Source organism: Hemicordylus capensis, chromosome 1 (genome assembly GCF_027244095.1).
Source record: "Hemicordylus capensis ecotype Gifberg chromosome 1, rHemCap1.1.pri, whole genome shotgun sequence".
Classification (NCBI taxonomy): Eukaryota; Metazoa; Chordata; class Lepidosauria; order Squamata; family Cordylidae; genus Hemicordylus; species Hemicordylus capensis.
The window spans coordinates 8,564,917-8,587,358 of NC_069657.1; the positions used below are offsets into that span (position 1 = coordinate 8,564,917).

General features: G+C 49.0%; 1 protein-coding gene across 2 annotated transcripts in view; it reads left to right on the forward strand.

The window, feature by feature from the left end:
* ARMH4 (armadillo like helical domain containing 4) overlaps nucleotides 1-22,442 on the forward strand; it is an 85,906-nt gene that overhangs the window by 57,170 nt on the left and 6,294 nt on the right. For both annotated transcript variants that reach the window (XM_053282756.1, XM_053282755.1), the window contains exons 6-7: nucleotides 13,023-13,054; nucleotides 19,502-19,636. In XM_053282756.1, the coding sequence (XP_053138731.1) occupies nucleotides 13,023-13,054; nucleotides 19,502-19,636 (167 nt within the window). The remainder of the gene's footprint in view (nucleotides 1-13,022; nucleotides 13,055-19,501; nucleotides 19,637-22,442) is intronic.

A 22,442-nucleotide genomic window follows, 5' to 3' on the forward strand; every position in this document is an offset into this window, starting at 1 on the left:
GGTCCTCCAAGGTCCGGGGGAGGGGGGGGCTCCAAATGGCCAGGGCCAGGGGTCTCTGGCAGCCACCCCACACCTCACCAAACCTCTGCTGTTTTTTAAAAAAATTCTTACCGCAGCCGAGGGATGGCTGCGGGGTGGTGGTGGGTGTGGAGCAGTCTTTCTCTCCTCTTCCCTGGCAGCAGCGGGGACCAGACCAATGCTGGGCCTGTCCGTTCGGGCCAGCATCCTTTACCAAGTGCGAGGCGCGCCTGTGCAGTTGAGATCGTTGCAAGCCCGTGACGTCACAGGCCTGCGATGATCTCTAAAGTGTACAGGCACGCCTCAAAACTGGTAAAAGATGCTGGCCCGAATGGATGGTCCGAGCATCGTTCCTGGTCCCCGCTGCCACGGGGGGAGAGGAGAGAAGGACTGGTCTGCTCCCCCCGCCCCCAGAAGCCACCCCTTGGCTGTGGTAAGACTTAAAAAACAAAACACCGGAGGTATGGCAGGTTGGGTCCCCCAAAGGAGGTTTTGGGGGGCTCATGCACACGTGCGGGGGGGGGGCCTCTGGGTGGCCCAGGCGCCCAAATTACCTAGGTGTGACCCTGTACTGGGCTTCTTAACCTTGGGCCCTAGATGTTGTTGGACTACAGTTCCCATAATCCTCAGCTACAGTGGCCTTTGGCTGGGGAGATGGAAGTTGTGGTCCCAACAACTTCTGGGGATTCAAGTTTGGGAATCCCTAGGTTAAAATCCCTCCTCCCCATGCACCGTCTTCCCAATTCTGATTCCTTCACTCCTACCCCATTGCTGCAATTCAGGTTCACAACACACACACACACACACACACACACACACACACACACACACACGGCCAAACAACACATCTTATTCTGTTTCCAAAAGAGCTGGAAATGTTATGCTCCTTATGGACACATAACCAGCGCACCTGCAGGTGAGAGAGAAGTACCAACCGACTCAAGATATGTTGGTTTCACCAAAATCTGAAAAGCCTAAAAAAAAAAACCTCTGCCAAACTGCCTCAGTGTAACTCAGTGGAGTGGAATGTTTGCAGATTCAGAGGGTAGTTAAAAGACAGGTGGGTGGAGCTAATGGAAATCAGTAATCAGTGGTGAGGAGGGCTTCAGTAAAAAGAGCAGGACATCTCCCAGCTTGAAGAATACTCCCTCAAGACAGCCACAACTGCTTCTCTACACATACATACCAAGGATACACTGCAAAATGTTGTTGCAGGTTCATACATATAGTTTGGCTTTAAAACAGGAACTGTCCCTCGACTGACTCCTCCTGTGGGGAGTGATAGGTACAAACTGGAGTGTGCTGAGGACATTTAAGGTGCTGAAACTGCATGTTCAGATAGACTGCCCCTTCCCAGAAGCTATTGCACAAAACCACTTGACTGATGCTGGCCTGAATCACATGTCTCCCATTTTCTCTTCCCACATTAGCAGTATCCAATGGTTGGATGTGAGTAACTGGGTTAGGCTGCAGGGCCAAGTCCAGTGATGCTACTGTGCCTGGTTGGCTGCCCTCACTGAGCCTCCCAGCAAGTTACTACATGCATGGCTTTCTATCTACCACTTTGAAAAGACATTTAATTGTTCCCTACTGAAAAGAAAACATTGCCTGACTTGACATTGCTGTAATATAATACTAGTCCTTTGATGCCCATAGAGCTGTAGGTAACATGTGCTTCTCATGGTAATACATGGTCACATGTGCTGCTTCTAATTAGACTACCGATGAAGGTAAGGTCCATCTGCTATTTCAGGTCCTTAAAATCTGATGCTTAGAGGTAGATGGTCTTTCTTTTTAGCAACCAAGGCTAAGAGTTAATATTTGAAGTTAGTAGCTAGTATGAGGTATACATCTTCCATAGGTTGTGTGCTTGTGATCTGTCCTGAACCTATTTGAGGTCAATTTCATTGGATGACTCAGAGTTCTTGTATAAAGGGTGAAAAAAAATCACCTTGACTGATAGATCAAGCACTAAATTTAAACTCCCAAGCAACAGGCTGTAGTGTTTGAAACCTCTGTGGTGTTTGGCTGTGAGTGCTCCGGCTCCATCTGTTTGAAAGGAGTCTTCTCTTTGCTAGTCATCGTTCAGCTGTTGAAGAGCTATGGAATGTTCACAAACTGCATTCTTCATGCTGAACTGCATATCCCAATTGCTCAGATGTGTAGCAAACTGGAAATGCACAAACCCTAAGGACAGACATGTGCTGTTGATAGAGTGGGCAGAACTATCAAAATATTGGCAAGCCGTGATGTGTGAACAAGAGTGGCATAGGAATGACATACATGAGTGGAATAAGAGAATCGAAGCAGTAGAGTTGGAAGGGACCTTAGAGGTCTTTTAATTGAACGACCTGCTCAGTGCAGGAAACTACAATGGCCAGGGGCGTAGGAAGCTCACCAGCAGCTGTGGGGCCAGCTTGACCAGCACCCCCCCCCTGGGCTGATGTGCATGTGCACTAGCATGCACCAGCTACACTCGCTGTGCATGACATCATATGCAAGGGGGTGTGGCCACCGTGGCAAGACAGTTCTGCCTATTGTACTCAGTAGGGGTGTGCATGGAACCGCACAGCTGCGGTCCGGCACTGTGGAGGGGGTTCCTTTAAGGGCAGGGAGGGTTTACTTACCCCTCCCGCCGCTTTGTCCCCTCCAGCTCTCGTAATTACTGTAGAAATTGGGGCGGCAGGATACCTCCCTGCCGCCCCTTCTTGCTGCTCAATGTAAAAGGCTCCGACAAGCCTTCTGTGCACGCGCACGCCGCGAGCGAGCTTCACGTCTCCCGGAGGCCCGGTCTACTGGTCTGTAATTTCTACAGTAATTACGAGAGCTGGAGGGGGCAAAGCGGCGGGAGGGGTAAGTAAATCCTCCCCGCCCTTAAAGGAACCCCCTCCACTTGGACCGGACCGGCCAGGACCGAACCGGTCCGGACGGTCCGGATGCCTTTACATTGGCTTCCGGACCGGTCCGGACCCATCCCTAGTACTCAGCGCTTTGCTCCCGTGCTGTTTGGGTCGGGGCGAATGTGTTCTTTCTCTGCTTTGCGCTTTGCTCCCCAGTGGTGCAGGAGCAAAGCGCCAAGTGCAACAAGCAAAAGTGCAGTCCCCCAAAGGTGTGTGTGTCGGGGGAGGAAGTGGGGACGAGCCTCTGGTGGTCTCCGTAAGTGCTTCGGGCCTTCATGGCTGGAGGATGTCCCTCCCCCATGCTCAATGGAAGCCATGCGCCTGATTGTAGCATCCCTGATTGATGAGCATCCAGCCTGTGTTTGAAAACCTCTAGAGAGGAAGAGCCCTGCACTGCAAGAGGCAGACACAGGACTAGTACAGACGATACTGTCCAGGCACATGTTATTAGGGAAAGGGCCACGCCGAGAGTGTGCCCTTTGTGACATAGGAGCATCTCCTGATCTCTGCATCATGTGGGGGTAATACCTGTTTAAACCAGGTATTTGGGGAGCGTGTGCAGGAGGGACTTAGAGGAACAGCTCTCTTATGCAGCAGTGGCTGCTGGAACTAGGTGGGTGCTAGGCGGGGCAGGTGAAGGGCGGTGCCAGAGGTAGTAAGAGGCAGAGCCAACTGTGGGCGGTGGAGGAGGCGGAGCTAGTCATGGGTGGCACCGGAGGCAGAGCCAGGACTATTTTATTGGTTGATTGACTGACTGACTGACTGATTGATTTGATTTCTATACCACCCTTCCAAAAATGGCTCAGGGCGGTTTACATTAAAATAAAACTCAAATCAATTAACTGTTAAAATCAAAAACTGTAGAAGCATAAAACCATTATTAAAACATGTAAAACAGTTTTTAAAACCCAGGAAAACCAGGCCAAACCTTTACAGTTTAAAACCAGTTTTAAAACCCTGGAAGGCCAGGCTGAACAGTTAGGTCTTAAGGGCTCTCCTGAGCTATCAGAACATGGGCCAGCTGTGTGTGTGTGTGAACGAGAGTGACATTAAATGACATACATGAGTGGAATGAGAGACTAGGCAGGTGCATTAGTAATAACTGGCAAAGGCAACTAATTTTTGCTTTCTGCCCTTCCTCCTCCTGAAAAAACCCAACATTGTGGTTGGAGATGCTGGGAGTTGGGGTCCAACGACATCTGGGGACCGAGCAAGTTTGAGAATCCCTGCCAGAAGCAAAAAGAAGCCCACAGATTTTTAGCCTATTGTAAGATATGAGGAACGAAATGAAAACAGCAAGCCACATCTGGTATCCTCCTCTGAATGAGAGCACTCTAGGAGGCTGGGCCACATCATACCAAAAGTTCCTTAGAAACCACCAAGGAAATAGATTTAAGTGATGCCTTCAGCCCCACGTCACCGTTTGCCATGGGGTCAGCAAGCAGCACAAGGAAGATGATGATCAAAGCAGCCAACATTTAATTTGAAACAGTCAAGGTATTGTTGTAGAGGACTGGGCTAGAGAAAGACCCAAGTTCAAATCCCCACTCAGCCATGAAACTCACGGGGTGAGGGAGGGACAGTCACTTTTCTCTCAGTCCAACCTACCTTACAGGGCTGTTGTGAGGATAAATGGTTTTTAAAAACACAATGCACATCACCCTGGGCTCCTTGAGTGGAGAGTAGGTTATAAATGTAATGAATAAATAGCTCATTAACAGGCTCTGCTTGCCTGATTCTGTACGTATCATGACCAAAACCACCACCACCACCCCCCAGAATAGGGATATGCATGGAACTGCGGAGGTGTGGTTCGGTGCCAAGGGGGGTCTCGCTTTAAGGGTGGGGGGGTTGTACTTACCCCTCCCGCTGCTTTTCTCCCTCCAGCGCTCCATTTTTCAACAAGGTTTTGGGGGTGGCAGTGTTCCTCCCTGCCGCACCTGCCCCCATCGTTAGCAGGAAATGGTGGAAGTAGCCATCGCGCATGTGCTCGACGCTGCGCGCGTGCGTCCGCAGCAGCTACTTCCACCGTTTCCTGCCAACGAAGGGGGCAGGGGTGGCAGGGAGGAACGCTGCCGCCCCCAAAACTTTGTTGAAAAATTGAGCACCGGAGGGGGGAGAGTGGCAGGAGGGATAAGTACAACCTCGCTGCCCTTAAAATGAGACCAGACTGGGCCATGTCCGAACTGGTTCGGAGGCCTCTAAAATGGCATCCGGACCGGTTCGGGCATATCCCTACCCAGAAATGCAGGTTTATCCAACATGCACGTCATCAATCTTTTGTGAAAGGAACAAGAGGAGACACAACACCCCAAGTGAACAGGTGTAGCACCAGCAACTGCTGGGGGTCCCCATCTTCTTACTCTGTGCCTCGGAGTACCACTCCTTGCTTGCCTCTGGCACCTGCCTCTCACCAGCCACTCGGCCCCGCCAGCCCCTATGGTGCCGCTAGGTTTTTGCAGAGCCTCTGGACCGCAGTAGACAAGTTTTATTTTAAAAAGGAAGAAGCTGCTATGATATTTGTAGTAGAACAACTACGTTATCCTAGAGTATCCACAGAATTATTCTAGGGTGCCCGTAACAATTCCCTGCGTCTAGGGAAGGAAGGGAGGGAGGGAAGGCAGAAAGATGGGCAAGTGAAAGAAAGGCAGGAGAAAGAGAAAAGGAAATAAGGGAAAGGGGGGGGAAGAGAGGGAAAGATGGATGAGTAGAAGGAGGGAGCGAAGGAGGAGGAAAGGAAAGAAGGAGAAAAAGAAAAGAGAGACGAGTGAAAGCAAGGAGAGAGAGAAATGGAAGGAGGGAAAGAGAGAGAGAGAGAGAAGTGGAAGGAAGGGCGGGGGAGAGAGAGAGAAAGAGAGAGAGAGATCCAGCCTCCCTACCCAGCCCAACAGCAGCACAGATTTCTTTTTTCAAACTGCCTCGTTTTGGATTATTCTTCTGGTTTCTAGTATGGTTTTTGCGTGGGTGTCACATGAATAAGGGTCATGCATGTGAATGCGGGGTATGTGTGAAGGAAGCGTGGAGGCTGCAGGGCAGACGGAGACGGACAATGCATTACGCACCCACACAAAAACATATCCACATATTTCCGTTGGCCTCTGCTTGTCCTGAATAATTTGGCATCCTCTGCAAGCTTCACTACCTTGTTACTCATCCCTGACTCCGGATAAGTCATGAATAACTTAAATCGCACCAGGCCCTGCACAGATACCTCCAGATAGGCCTCACGCCTCCTCGCCTCCTGCACTCTGCTAAAAATATCCTTTCAGTTCTGGTAGCTCCTGACAGCTCTGGCCACCCGGCTTTGGAAAGTCTTGGTGATTTGACAGGAAGGGGAGAAAAACAGAGATCAACGCCCCACGTCATGCTATAGGGCTGAGCAGTCTTCGGAAGTCACTTGTTCATCTCTTTCCAGCTGCCACAGCAAGAGCTCACTGCCTTGGAATAAACAGACTCCACATGCTGCCGGAACTTGGGGCCAAACTAGACATTAATGCAGGGGTTCTCGAACCTGTTGGATTACAAAAGGATGTTGCTGCACTACAACTCCCATCATCCCTAGCCACAGTGGCCAAAGGCTTGACAGCTTGTTTCTCTGCCTTCATGGAAAGAGGGAGCAATGCAGAAGCAGAGCAGGAGGGCTTTCTCCTTGAAGCTCCATTGACAGTAACTTTCACCTCTGCAAGTATCTAGACCTGTGTTTACTGTAGAAACACAGATCTGGAACCCTTTTGGGGAGGGGAAGCAGCTGGATGGGAGTTCAGGTGAGGAGTTGGTGGGTGGGGAAGTGGGGAGAACCCCCACGTCCCTTCACAATTGCAGATTGCTTCATCTAGAGCAGGGTCCCCAGCTCTGGGTCCACAGATTTTGTTGGACTACAACTCCCATCATCCCCAGCCACACATTGTGTGTTCAGAATCGAAATTCAAAACAACATGTCATTGATGAATCTGAAGTTGCTCCCTAGTTTAATGTGTTTGAGTACAAGTGTGCCTGCTGACATTGAGAGAGGCTTGGTTGTGTGCACATGACACAGGGCCTTCTTGGTTATTGCCCCCTGTCTTTGGGATGCTCTCCTGGAGCTTTACCAGACAGCAGGCTTTACTGTGGGTTTACTGAGAAGCTTTACTGCGAGTTTGAAGTGTCCCCCCCCAATGACACAAAACGTGGGTTTTTTAATCCCGGATATAAATTGGGCTACACTCTGATGCACAATAGAAAACCCGAATTGTGTGTGCTCCCTGATAGCTTACAGGAACTTGGGGTTGATTTGGCCGATATGTGAATGCACACCTCTATTCTGGAGGAGATGTGAACTAAAAGCCAGGTGTGGAAAACCTCCTGGTGATGATTGTTCTCCAGCTTCCCTGGAGTTTTTATACACATGGCTGTTAGTTCAAATCTCCTCCAGAATGGAGGGTGTGAGTCTGCATATCAGCTGGATTTACCCTGAAGTGGCTGTGGGCTGTCAGGGACCACAGTTCAAACACGACACTGTTTCCCCCCGAATTATGGCTGCGCATTCTGGCTTAGCCCGAATTATGTCTGGCATTAAAAATTCCTCTATTTTCAGCAGCTGTTGGGGAAAAAAAACACCCCAAGGCTTCTGGTATGCCCCGATGCTTATCTGTGATGTGTGGAAGGGTCATTGCCGATAATTCAGCTTTTTTCCAAACTCGCACTTCCGTGTGTTTTTAAAAAAATGTTTGCTGGGTGGATTTCCGGAATGCCAAGTGTCAGCATGAAGGGGAGTTTGACAGCTGTGTTCAGTATTGTCTGCTCTTTGAGTGATTTGCAATTGTGAGCGCTGGGGGCGGTGGGAGGGGTTGTGGCAAATTGGTGAATTTCTGTGGAGGGAGTCCAGAAGGGGAGGGTGAGGGTTAAAGGGGAATGCAAAATGTAGGTCTTCATCTTACTGAAGCTTGGTCCCCATAGGAACATAGGCAATACATATTTTCTTTTCTTTCTTTATTATTTTATTTTACATATTTTTATACTGCTCAAAACTTACATCTCTGGGCAGTTTACAACAAGATTAAAACATTAAAATATTAGTTAAAAACAAAAACAAGAAATTTAAAACATAACAATTTAAAAATTTTATAACAATATTCTAAAACAACATTAAAAACAATCAAAACAGGATCAGTGAAAAGCCTGGGTGAACAGGTGCATCTTTAAAGACTTTTTAAAAATTGTCAGAGACGGGGAGGCTCTTATTTCACTAGGGAGCACATTCCAAAGCCTTGGGGTAGCAACGGAGAAGGCCTGTCCCCGAGTAGCCACCAGACGAGCCGGTGGCAAATGCAGACAGACCTCTCCTGATGATCTCAGTGGGCGGTGAGCTTCACAACGAAGAAGACGTTCTCTTAAATACCCAGGGCCCAAGCTGTTGCAGATGTTGTAACCGTAGCCCTTTGTGTCTGAGGCTGCATTTTTCTTCATTACACAAAGAAAGCAATGATTTCTACTTTAAACTTCCGTGGTCTGGGGTGGGAAACATGAGGTGATCAGAGGCACTCTTACCCCCAGACCCTGGGGGCCCGGCCCGTGGCCTAAAAGTCCTGGGGGGGGGGCTCCAAAAGCCGGGGGGGCTCCCCTCCCACCATGAGCCCTCCTGCCCGCCCCCACTGTGAGACCAAACCGCCGATATTCTAGCTGCTATGTGACCTGGTAGGTTGTGGCGAGAGCTTTTTTAGCATTAACACAGTCTTTATCAAACCAAGGTTTGGAGTGATGATAAAGCTGTCGCAGGGGTGCACTACTTTTTATTTTAGGTGCTGTTGAAGCTCACTGACTAAGATGCTATAAATCTCCAGAGGTGTGCCGGGGGTTCGGCTGTTATCGGGGCCAGTTGGAGATGGTGGAAGTGCTCCAAGGCAAGCAGCCCAGTTATCACTTGATCAAGTTGGGGAGTCCATTTGGCAGGACAAAGGGCTCTCCCTGCTGAGGGTACTGGGGATTGATAGCAGTCTTCAGTGTGGGTTGAGTGGGTGAGAGACTTTAATTGAAGGAAGACCGGAAGGTGATCACTGTCAAATTTAGGAACAACCTCTAGGCTCTCAACAAAGGGAAGCAGATCCCTGGAGACGATTATGTAATCGATAGAGCTCATTCTTGAGCCTGAGAGATAAGTAAATTCCTCTGGCTGATCGCCATTGACAGCGCCATTTAGGATGAAAAGGTTAAGTTTAGTAGTTGTTTGTGCCAAACCGAGTCCCACAAAGTTTGACCTCTGGTCCTTTGCAATTCGATTGGGAATGAGTCCATCAGCTGGAGCGGGGCATTGATGTTTCATATACAGGGTATGATCATCAGGACTCAACCTAGCGTTGAAGCCACCACCCAGGACCACCAACGTGTCGGGGTAAGAAAGGCTGAAGTTGGCAGTGTAGGTTTCCAATTCAGCCCAGATGATTCTAAGCTGGGGTTTCCGCTGTCGTGGAAGGAGATAAGTATTAATTATCAGCAAGGAGCAGCGACTGAATTGGATTAACACTGCCATGGCATAGTGCTTGAGTGGTGGGAGAGATCTTGATGATGCATGAAGAGCAGTGGAAACTAATACTCCCAAACTACCTTTTGATCTTTCACGGCCCATCCCTGGCTTGGCCCTGAGAATAAAAGAAATCCATCTGTCTCTCTCTATATTTCTCTTGGGCATACCCGTCACTAATCCCATGTGTGGCAGCTCTCGTGAGAGAACCCCGGCAGGGAAAGAGGAAAGTGACAGTGCCGGACAGGCTTGCGGGCGGGCGGGAGGGAGGGAGGGAGGGAAGAAGAAAATGGTGACGGGGGTGAGCAGAGGGGGAGAGGAAGAAAACGGTGCCGGCGGGGTGGGGGGGAGGAAGAAGATGGCGGCGGTGGTGTGCGGGCTTGCAGGGAACAAAGAAAATGGTGACGGCAAAGAAAGTGACAGCGGTGATGGGCAGGTGGGTGGGGGAGAAAATAGCGGGTGGCCCAGCTAGTTAAGTAATATTTCCTCCATTGTCCATGATTCCTGTATTAGGATGATGTCCTAGCGGGCCAGGTAATCAGTGAAAGCTGCTCAGTACAAGCGTGCAGATGCTCTGTGCTGGTAGAGCTAGTTTTATGGATTTTACTGTTGATTTAAACCTTATAAAATGCCTTGGGATAAATTTTTGGAAGGGGGAATCCTAACTCACTAATTAATTAGTAAATAAATAATCTGTGATCTGTGTGGCTGCTCTCAGTGAGTGACCGACTCAGTCTGGGGGAACCTGTTCTATAGAGCCAGCCAAGCCCCTATTGGCTCCTCTGGTCACCTAGGCTGAAGAGGAACAGTTTGGTGCTAGAGTGCAGCAGAGATCAGTCCATTACCGCCTTCAGTCTGGGAGATAAAAGTTGGGGAATCCAGGTATATAAAATATTCTGCAATTTTAATAACCTCTAATGAACAATTTTTACAAAAAGACTTGATATGCAATTGCAGAACGTTCACTAGGTCCCAACTGCCCTGAGCTCCTGCCTTTAAAACAACTTCTGGGGGTCCTGCACAGATGCAATCCCAATTAATGCCTTGAAGTATGTGGATCCTGGAGTAATTTCTTGCTCGCAAATGATGGGGTGCTTGCTGGCTAAGAAATGGAGAAGCACCCATTTGCCTGCACAGGTGCAGAACAATTATCAAGTGTGATCTCCGAGGACCTGAATCCATCATTTATCAACAATTCCTGCTTGAAAAATGAAAAGGCCAAGGATGAGAAAGGCCTTTAATTGGTGGTAAAAGAGAGCATTGAAAGCCGGGGAACCAAACGGAGCTGTTAAAAGGCCTCTCTTGTCACTCTAGAGTGGCTAATTAGGCAATTAGTAATATGAAAAGTTGACAGTGTGCAAGGCTGAGGAGAAATGACGCCTCTCCAGATTTGCTCAAGTGAGCAGAGAGGGGAAGCTGGGAAATGCTGTTGGGAAGGCAAATTGACAGGCTTCTGTAAAAGAGGTCAGGACTGCCGGCTCAGGGGGTGGGTAGCCAATTCTTTTTAAATGGCGATTCTCTTATATTGAGCAGGGGGAGAGCAATTGGCCCCTACCAGCCCCTGCACAGCATCCCTCCAGTGGCTGTTGCTGGTGTCTGCCTTAAGTTTCTTTTTAGATTGTGAGCCTTTGGGGGACAGGGGACCATCTCATTTATCTGTGTTCTATGCAAACCTCTTTGAGAACTTTGGTTGACGAGTGGCATATAAATATCCGGTGTTGTCGTCGTAGTTCTGTGCTCTGGCTTAAGGAATGAGGCCAGGATGATGTAAACCACAGGCTTATCTGGAGGTGGAGAGTCATAGTGCACTGTGGGTGGGTGGGAGGGCTGGGAACCGGGAAAGGGGGCCCTGGGCTTCGGCCTGTTTTCTATCAGCTGCTACAGCTTTAGTTTGTGCCTGGTAAACAGAAAGCAGAAATCCATCAGATGCAGCATTAAGATACTGTAGCGGGAAAGCTCCACCTGCTGGATTTCTGCCTGTTCCACAGTTTTCAATGGCACATGAGCCCTGTGAATACAGGCGGCGGGGGATGGGGGTGGGACGGGAAGTGCAACATCAGTTTCTTTCTGTTTTTTGCCTGCTGACTGAGGGCTAGTTCTTTCTTAGTTCTCTGACTCTAGGGTTGCCCTATGCTGGCTTTTCAAACCCGGGTGCCTCATTTGCATATTATGCAAATTGGCTTGGAAATAATTTTTGAGCAGAAGAGTGACTGCCCGTTTTGCTCCATAGCTCCGCTTCTACAAGGGCTGGAGCTCAGCTTTTTTTCCTTTGCCTTTTTTTAAAATGAAAGCTGAAATCCAGGTGAATCTGGGTGGGCGAAGCAAGCTGGGTGAGATGCTTAAAATCCGAGTGAAACCCAAAATTCCCCGGGGGGCACGACAACTCTACCTGACTCATGCCAAGAGTCAGTGCTATGTGGCAAACCTACCTTCCCCCTGTCTCCTTTCCCTCTTACCTTCACTTGTTTGTACCACACTCTAGGCAGTGGTTGAAGGGACGTCACCCCTCTCCTTGGCAGCCCCTCGGAGTGAGGGAGATAATGAAGAAAATAGGGAGGAGTGGGGCTGGGGGATCCTCAGGAGCTGCGGACCCCAGGTGCTTTGAAGCCATCTTCTCAATTATGGCTACACCCCTGAGTGGTTGGGAAGGGATCCAGCATCACAGCCCAGAGAAAAGGGGCAAGTAAACCGGGGGGCCACTTGCAAGGCAAGGTTACAACATTTGCGGCTTTTTAATTTCAGAGAAAAGGTGACTAAAGGGAGCCATGATAGAGGTTTCTAAAATTATGCATGGTGTGGAGAACGTGGCTAGGGGGAAGTGTTTCTCCCTCTCTCACAACACTAGCACCAGGGGTCATCTCATGAAACTGACTGCCAGGAAATCTAGGATCTACAAAAGCAAGCACTTTTTTCACACAGCACATAATTAAACTGTGGAACTCCCTGCCACAAGATGTGGTGATGGCCACTAGCTTGGATGGCTTTAAAAGGGACTTGGACAAATGCATGGAGGACAGGTCTATCAATGGCTACTAGTTGTGATGTCTACAGACCACCGCCTGCCTCAGAAGCAAGAGGCCTATCAGTACCAGTTGCAGGGGAGCAATAGCAGGATAGAGGGCATGCACATACCTCTTGCCTGTGTGCTTCCCAGAGGCATCTGGTGGGCCACTGTGGGATACAGGATGCTGGACTAGGTGGGCCTTGGGCCTGATCCAGCAGGGCTGTTCTTATGCTTTTAGGCACTTCTTGATGCCTTCACGGCTTGCTTGCCTTCTCACTGGGCTCATTCTTCCCAGCTGGGTTGCCCAGAAAGAGGCCACTCAGTTGCCCTCTCCCTCTGGGTGGTGTAGTGGTTAGAACTGGACCCCCTGGAGGGTGTGGGGAGATTGATGGAGCACCAAGGGATTCTGCGGAGGACCCCCATATCCTGGAATTAGCTCTGGTTTCCATCTCCAAGACGAATCCAGTGAGTGAACTGGCCTTTCCACTTAGTAACCTTTCTGTTTAGAATGTCTGCTTGTAAGTGCGCTATTTTTGGTCATGAGCTGGTGGTACACTGGCAAGGCTGATGCTTGCAATTAACATTTCTATTGTTGCTTTTATAGTGAGAAGCTGGATGGAAAAGCTGAAAGATAAGGTAGGGGGTCTCTGTTTTTGTCTAATTTGCTTTTAAAAGACAATCATATGTTTTGACTTTCAGCAATCAGGGCTCTGGAATGGTGAGATTTTGATTCTAGTAAGGAATTCCAAGGACTTTTTCTGGATGAGCAGCTGACAGCAGGATCCTTTCATATGTTAAAATGATGGCTGCTGTTTCCTTTCCCTCCCAGCAGCGGTGGAAATGACCCATGGTGAAATGCTGAAATGGAGAACTCTCACCTGCTTTGGGGTTCTGGAGTTCCTCTAGACTCTGGCCCGGCAGTTCCCAACCTTGGTTCTCCCTGTGATGTTGGACTACAACTCCCATCATCCCCAGCCTTGTAGCAGGGGGTGATAGGAGTTGTAGTCCAATAGCATCTGAGGACCCAAAGCTGGGAACACTTGCCCTAAGAGGATGCTTAGCAGCTATCTGCTCATGTTGTCTGGCAAGAGAAACCTGCCCTTCGGGGATCTCAGGCTTTTAGCATCTCTTTATGGTACTTTGGCTTTTCAATTTGTGTGAGAAGGGAAAGTGGGGAGAGGAGGGGAGCGAGGAAAGAGCAGTTGCATTTCTCTGGAGTTCCTGATGCATCTCCAGCTTGTAAAGTCAGGAACAGAAAGTAATTTCATCTGATCCCTGGATCCTACAGGGTCTAAGTACTGAGAACAGAAAAAAGAAAGAGAGAAGCCCTAGGCTACTTAGCACTGCATAGTCAAAGATCACTTCTGTGAGCCCGTAGAGATGGGTTATTAAAGAATCATCCTGTGTGCAAAAAGGGTTATGGAATTACAATGTGTAAGACTTTTGAATCGTTAATGACACTGTGCAAAAATGCAAGTGCTGATGATTAGGCCAGGATATATTCCGTATTTACCTGAATATTATTTTTATTTATTTATTTATTCGTCTGTCTGACTGTCTGTCTGTTTATTTATTTTATTCAATTTCTATAGCGCCCTTCCAAAAATGGCTCAGGGCGGTTTACACAGAGAAATAATAAATAAATAAAATAAGATGGATCCTGGTCCTCAAAGGGCTCACAATCTAAAAAGAAACACAAGATAGACACCAGCAACAGTCACTGGAGGGATGCTGTGTTGGGGACGGATGCGGCCAGTTACTCTCCCCCACTAAATAAAAGAGAATCACCACGTTAGAAGGTACCTCTTTGCCAAGTTAGCAGGGTTAGAAGATGGCTCGGAATTTAAGATGGCACCTTAAAAAAAAGGGCTAAACCTCTATTTAGCCACCTAATGGAGCAGCGGGGAAATTACTTGATTAGCAAGCCAGAGGTTGCCAGTTCGAATCTCTGCTGGTATGTTTCCCAGACTATGGGAAACACCTATATTGGCGGCAGCAATATAAGATGCTGAAAGGCATCATCTCATACTGTGCGGGAGGAGGCATTGGTAACCTCTCCTGTATTCTACCAAAGACAACCACAGGGCTCTGTGATTGCCAGGCGTCAACACTGACTCAGTGGCATACTTTACCTTTATACCTGTATTTATCCAAAAGGAAGAGGACTCTGAATTTAAGATGGCCTCCCTGATTTCCAACATCAAAGAACTTGGGGAGGGAACTAGTCTTGGATTCAGGTAAATAGGATATATACATATCCAGGACATGCAGATGAGCTGGAATTCCAGGATATGTTGGAATACAACTCCCATCATCCCCTGCCTTTGGCCATTGAGGCTGGAGATGATGGGAGTTGTAGTTGAGCAATGTCTGGGGACCAAATGTTGGGAACCTCTTGCTTGTGGCATTCCTTAAAACAGCCGCAAAATAAGCCCGGCCCAATACAATGAACATTTCCAACCTGGACAAAGTAATGTAGCACACACTGTATACAATCATATTTATTCAAATAATAGTTTGGTAAAACACCAGTGGCCAGTAAAACAAAGTGAAATCTCACCAGAAAAAAACAAGGCAAAAGAATTGGGTTTGGGTTTTTTTTTTTTTTGGTTTTTTCTTAAGACAGAAAAATGACAGAATCCAATAAAGAATAACAAAAGGGAGGGTCCTTCTGGGGCCCCTCCACAAGCTATACTGGTTCCATTGTTTGGGGAATACAGAGCAACTCACTCTTTAGCCTATTGTAGAGACTTGAAGGAAAACTGTCATCACAGTGGTGGCAACCTGTCAGTAACGTTTCTGGTAATGTGTGTGTGTGTGTGTGTGTGTGTGTGTGTGACAATCCTTTGTTTGCCAATGGGAAGTGTTACTGTGGTGTATATTGTGGCAGTGGACAGCAGATCAGTTGGTATAGTGAAAAGAACATGGTAATATATTTTAACTGTTTATATTTTCTCTCTCCACCCAATGGGTGCAGTTAATATCGTTTAGTTTACATTATTACAAGCTGTATTACTTTTCTGTGTTGTTGTTCAGAGCAAGGAGTGGCAATTGATGCAAACCAAAGGTCTGTAAACTCCCATTAACTCATTGAATGGGCCACTGATGAAGACCAGAAAGGTTGAAACGCGGCTGGCCAGTTTATCACTAACAAGCGTTATGATAATTCCATTTCCTTTTTTGCACATAGGACGATTCCTATGTAACATCCCATGAAACTAAAGGTTGGGAAACGTAGGACCAATAAGAGGAAGTACAGAGGCGTAACTAGGGAAAACGGCGCCCGGGGCAAGCACTGAAATGGCACCCCCCACCGCGCCCCCCCACCGCCCCCCCCAACATACTACATTATACTTAGGTTTTTCCTCACAAGCGCCCGCCGCCGCCGCCGCCAAGCCAGGCCACTGACTGGCCGCCAGGCACCAGCAAAGCAATGGGGGGGGCGCAGGCGGCGCGGAAGGGACCGCTTGTGGGGAAGGGGGCACCGACGTGCTCCCTTGACTGCTGCAGCGCTGCTGCACTGAGCAGGAAACATTTGTATTAAGAAAAATTTTTAAATTTTTTAAAAAAAATTTGGTCATGGCGGCGCCCCCCCATGTGACCAGAAAAGATGGCGCCCGGGGCACGTGCCCCCCCTGCCCCCCCTATAGTTACGCCTCTGAGGAAGTACTTCTTCACAAGGCTCATAATTAATCTATGGAATTCCTTGCCATGGGATGTGGTGATGGCCACCAGCTTGGATGGCTTGAAAAGGGGCTTGGACAGATTTATGGTGGACAGGTCTATCAATGGCTACTAGTCTGGTGGCTGTGGGCCCCCTCCAGCCTTAGAGGCAAGATACCTTTATAGGCTAGTTGCAAGGGAGCAACAGCAGGAGAGATGACATGCCCTTGCCTCTTGCCTGTGAGCATCTTGGAGGCATCTGGTGGGCCACTATGTACAACAGGATGCTGGACCAGATAGGCCTTGGGCCTGATCCAGCAGGGCTGTTCTTACATACCTGTACTTTGGTTTTGAATGTCTTCTATAGAGCATAATAAGGTCGTTCTCATGACCAAGCTGGGGAGGGCTGGCAAGGAGGCAGACTCCTACCTGCCTCCCCTGCACATGGTCTACCCTCCCCAGTAGGCTCAACCAGTCGCTAGGCACACGGGCGGCGCCACCACCAGCAGCAGCAGAGCCAGGGGTGGGAGGAGGAAGTCCATCGGCATCCCACAATGCAGTGCGCCAAGAGCACGGTGCATTGGGAGATTCAAGGGCACTGTGTGCAGGCACGCGCTGCCGGGAGCCTGAGCGTCATTAGCCCAGATAAAAAACTTGGGCTACCCTGGCGAAGCGCACTGTGATCGGGACCAATCCTGGTTCTCCACATGAGCAGCCCTTCCCAGGCAGGGCTGTGTAATCCCAGGTAGGGCTGCTCATGTGAAGAAGCTGATGGTGTCGATTATTTATTGGATGCTTCATTTTTATGTTTGTTTGTTTTTTTAAACCCGGTTGTTTTGCCTTGGGTTTTCCTGGTGAGATTTAATTTCGTTTTACTGGTCTTTGATGTTTTACAAAACTATTATGTAAACAAATATTGTAGTATATTTTGCACATTATTTTATCCTGGTTAGAAATGCCTTGTTTATGGCAGGGCTGCTCAACTTCGGCCCGCCTTCAGATGTTGGCCTACAATTCCTATAATCCCTGGCTATTGACTGCTTTGGCTGGGGATTATGGGAGCTGTAGTCCAAAAATAGCTGGGGGGGGGGAGGCCTAAGTTGAGCAGGCCTGGTTTATGGCATTCCCTGCTACAAGATTTGACAATGGGCATGAGCTTGAACAGCTTAAAAGGGACTTAGGAATCCCCCTTTGAAAGGGAATTCATGGAGGATACCGAAGTCTATCGGCCATAATATTGGTCTCTCATTTAGCCATAATCCTATATAATAAAAGGCTAAGTGAGTGGCCGTGGCTTTGGAACGTTGGGGATCTGCCTCCCTGCCTCCCTGGGCTGTTCTGGGCCTGCGCGAAGCGCAGGCCCAGAAGAGCCCAAGGGACACAGGACCTCAGACACCAGTGTCCCACAGCCACGGGCGGCCATTAGCCGGTGTGTGGCGGCGGGGGAAAGTGGCCGAGGCGGCGGCGGAGCCGCCGCCTCAGCCATGAGCTGCGGCACGGCGAGAGGAGGCCGAGGCAACCAGAAGCGGCCGCCCTGAAAAAGGCGAGGGCAATGGCGGCGGGGGAAGACCGAGACGGGGGACAGGGAAGCTGGGTGAGGTGGCGGCGAAGCCGCCAACGAGGCCCCTGCCCGCTCACAGCCGCCGCCGCCGCCTGCTCACCCGCCCTCCCAGCTGCCCAAAATGAAGCTGGGCGAGGTGGCGGCGAAGCCGCCAACGAGGCCCCCGCCCGCTCACAGCCGCCGCCGCCGCCTGCTCACCCGCCCTCCCAGCTGCCCAAAATCACCTTCCCCGCTCCCCCCCAAAAAAGATTAAGGGCCAAAATGGCCCATGAGAAGGTCGCCGCCCCCGCCTATCGCCCTCCCAGCTGTTGAAGACCACCTTACCCGCTCCAGCCCGAGGGAAAAGAGAGGAGCTCACGAGCAGAGCTCCTCTCTGTGCTAAGTCACTGCTCAAACTGCCGCTATGGACGCAAAGGACGCCTATTGCGTCCATTGCGACAGTATAGGCAGCAGCTTAACACAGAGAATAGCTCTGTTTCCGAGTTCCTCTCTTCTCCTTCGGGCTGGAGCGGGTAAGGTGGGCTCCGGCAGCTGGGTGCGCGGGAGGGCGATAGGCGGGGGCGGCCACCTTCTCATGGGCCATTTTGGCCGTTATTCATCCACCCCCCCCCCCAAAAGTAAAAGCAAAATAAGGAAGAACAAAAACAGAGACAACAACAAAACAAAAAACAAAAAGAGAGAGGGGACAGGGGGGGGGAAGAGACAGAAAGAGAGAGAGAGAGACAGAAAAGACGGGATAGAAAGCTAGCGCCCGTTATCATAACGGGCTTAAAAATACTAGTAGTTACATAAAACTTCAACTTTCATAGGAAGTGTGCCTCCGAATACCAGTTCCTGCAGGACAAAAATAAAGGGGAAGGTTGTTACTTCCATGCACCCTTCTTTATGGACTTCCTGAAGACTGCTGGTGGGTCCCTGTTGGAAACAGGGCTGTGTAATTCCAGGACTAGATGGAGGACTAGATGGTCCTTGGGGCCCCTCCAGATGTCACTTTGAAATTTGAAATAGAGAGCTTGTTCAGCATCCACCCATTCTTCCAGACTTCCATCAGCTTTTCCACTGGAATTTCATGTGCATTTTGGGCAGCCAGCAGGGACCTTGCACGATTTTCACAGTTCCACCTACTGGCCAGCTCCTGCTTTGTGTGATTAATCACCATTTTTCAATACTACTTTTCTGATGAATAGGTAAAAGAGCAGGTTCATCACAGAAATCAAGGGCTGGCCAGCAGGTGGCGCTGCAGCAATCACACAAGGTCCCTGCTGGCTGCATGGTTTGAGGGTGAAGTCCTGCTGGGAAAGCCAACAGAAGTCTGTGAGAGTATGTGGATGCTGAACATGCTCTTGCTTTCAACTTACTCGCAAGCTGTTTCCAAAGCGCTGCTTATTGCTGCATGAAAGAGCCCTTGGACTGATGCAGCAGGACTCCTCTTATGATTTTAATAAAACATACAGTTTAATCGACAACAGGATTGTTCTGTAATTGATGTAGATTATAGAAATCTCATGTGAAGATCAACATGTATCTATGGGATACTGGACAGACTGCAAATTTCATTTGCTTGTCACTCGAAATCCCCAAAGACAGAGGCAGTGCATGCATCTGAAGGGGAGACGGCTTTATTCCGGCACATGTAAACGTAATATCCAAATAATCCTATAGCTCTCTGATAATTCCCTCTCCACCCCACTCCACTGCATTTTTCCTATGCATCAAATGTTAGAAACACTGCTATATTCTGTAGCTACAGAAATAAGGCATTTTAATAAATGCAGTTGTTAAAAAAAGCAAAAAATAAAACCTGTATGAGTTGCCTATTCTGTGTCCCTGTGGCTTCCTCCTTTTTCTCCTCTTTGCAGGCAGGTTACATGACTGGAATGCTGGTGCCAGTGGGGGTTGGCATCGCTGGAGCCCTCTTCATCCTGGGCGCGCTCTACAGCATAAAGATTATGAACCGCCGACGCAGAAACGGCTTCAAAAGACACAAACGAAAGGTAGCCCATCTCTCTCTCTCTCTCTCTCTCTCTCTCTCTCTCTCTCTCTCTCTCTCTCTCTCTCTCTCTCTCTCTCTCTTTCTCTCTCTCTCTCTCTGTCAGTTTGACTTCTAGTCTACCTTTCATCCATAAGGGTCTCCAAGGCAGCTTACATTAAACCAGAAATTCTCAAACATGGGTCCTCAGATGTTCTTGGACTACAACTCTCATCATCCCATCTGAAATCGTGGCAGGGGGTTATGGGTGTGGTAGTCCAGTATCCGAGGACCAAAATTTGAAAACCTCTACATTAAAAACAGAGCAATTAAATGCAACTATTCGAGCTGTTTCTGCTCCCCTCTGCCATGTGGCATTGCTATGGGGTATCATCTCCTCCCTCTAAGAATGCAGTTCTCCTAAAGCAGTGTTGTTCATTGTAAGGCCTGGAAGCCATTGACAGCCCCCACCAACCCTAAGAGCTTATTGGATCTGTGTGATGTTTCAGCCAAAGCTTCACAATCTTCCTGGCATCACATGGAGGAGACAACCCTTCTCATTGTACAGTGCTGTGCTTTGTCCAGTGCCAGAGGGCACTCCTTTAGGAGAACTGCTTTAGGAGAACTGCATTCTTAGGGGGAGGATATGATACCCCACAGCAACGCTACATGGCAGAGGAGAGCAGAGATCGATGTAATTGCATTTAATTGTTATGTTTAATGTGGAAGTTTTCAAACTTTGATGTTCAGATGCTGGACTACAACACAATAATTCCCTGCCACAATTTCACAAGGGCTTATGGGAGTTGTAGTTCAGTTGAGCCCTCTTGAGCCTTGCACCATCTTGGAAGGTAGGAACATAGGAAGCTGCCATATACTGAGTCCATCTAATTCAGAATTGTCTACCCAAACTGGCAGCAGCTTCTCCAAGGTTGCAGGCAGGAATCTCTTTCAGCCCTATCTTGGAGATGCTGCCAGGGAGGGAACTTGGAACCTAGATGCTCTTCCTACAGTGGCTCCATCCCCTGAGGGGAATATCTTGAACTGCTCACACTTCTGGTCTCCCATTCATACGCAACCAGTTCAGACCCTGCTTAGCTAAGGGGACAAGTCATGCTTGCTACCACAGGATCAGCTCTCTTCAGGTATGCATGAAGTGCTGGGTAGTGTAGCCCTTCCTAGTGCTTTCCTCTCAGAGCGGGGAGGAGAGAAGAGCTGGTCTTGTGGTAGCGGGCGTGACCTGTCCCCTTGGCTGAGCAGAGTGTTCCCTGGTTGCATTTGAGTGGGAGACTAGAAGTGTGAGCACTGGAAGAGATTCCCCTCAGGGGATGGAGCCACTCTGGGAAGAGCAGAAGGTTCCAAGTTCCCTCCCTGGCAGCATCTCCAAGATACGACTGAGAGAGACTCCTGTCTGCACCCTTGGAGAAGCCGCTGCCAGTCTGTGAAGACAATACTGAGCTAGATAGACCCAGGGTCTGACTCAGTATATGGCAGTTTATTTTGTTCCTATGTCCCTTAAAGGGCCCCACATCACTGAGGAAAATGCAATACTCTGCAGAGGTCAGCCCAGTGGGAAATGGCTCTCACATGGAGGGTTTTTGGGTTTTTGGCCAAAGTAGCCCTCGCTAGAAAAATAGTGAAGATCTATGGCCCAGAGTGATAGTGGCGTTCCCCATCAGCTTTTATCCCATCGCAGCGCTGCAGTGTCTGGCAATAGGGTGGCCCTTTTGCCCACAGTGCAGGCCTTACTCCCTTTCTCCTAGGACTGGAGGTCTGTTCACTGTCCGAGGGCACTGAGGGAGGCACCAGCTGCTGCAGCTGTGGCTGAGGTGAGCCGCTGAGCAATGGCCCTGGGATGCCTTGAAGACTGTGGGGTTGCTTGGCTGCCTCCTGGACACTTTGGGCTCATAAAAAGCACCTCTCATTTATTCGGGAATCCACAGGCAGGTGCTTTGATGACCCATATTAGGATTGTGTACAGTCGTCCCTCGCCAACCGCGAGGGTTCAGTTCCGGGAAAACCTCGTGGTTGGAGAATTCGTGGTAGGTGAGCCATTGAAATCAATGGCAAACAAAGTGTTTGGGGAATCACAGGCATGCGAAATACAGTAGAAGATAGTAAAAGAACAGTAAAATACAGTTTACACCCCACTCCCCAAAAAAATTACCCCCGATCCCCTAGAAATCACCCCCTGACCTCCGGAAAATCATGGAAAAAAACCCCGAAGTTGCCAAAAAATCTCACCAAACCACAGATACTTGGGTCATGGTTGGTGAGACCTGCCACAATGTCCTAGTTACGGATACTCAAAACCGCAATTGGGAAACCTGCGGTTGGCGACTGTATAGTCTGCACTTAAAATATTATAGGGCTGTTTTCACAACTGTGTGCAGGCCAGGAGAAGCCTCCCACCCAGATTCAGGAGCAGTGGTCCCTCCTCTTTTCCAATTGTCTGTGAGTAAAAAGCGAGGTAGGAGGGAGAGAAAGTGATTGTGTTTGCTAAACAGCAGCTGAGTCGGAGGACTCTGTCCCACCCAGGGACAAGGTGGGAGGAAAACCTTCCGACTCTGCTGCTGCTGCTTAGCAACAACAACAAGAACAAATATTTATATACCACTTTTCAACAAAAGTCTCCAAAGTGGTTTATAGAGAGAAATAATAAATAAATAAGATGGCTCCCTGCCCCCAAAGGGCTCACAATCTAAAAAGAAAATGTAAGACAGACACCAGAAACAGTCACTGGAGGTACTGTGCTGGGGGCGGATAGGGTCAGTAGCTCTCCCTCTGCTCAATAAAGAGAATCACCACATTAAAAAGGTGCCTCTTTGCCC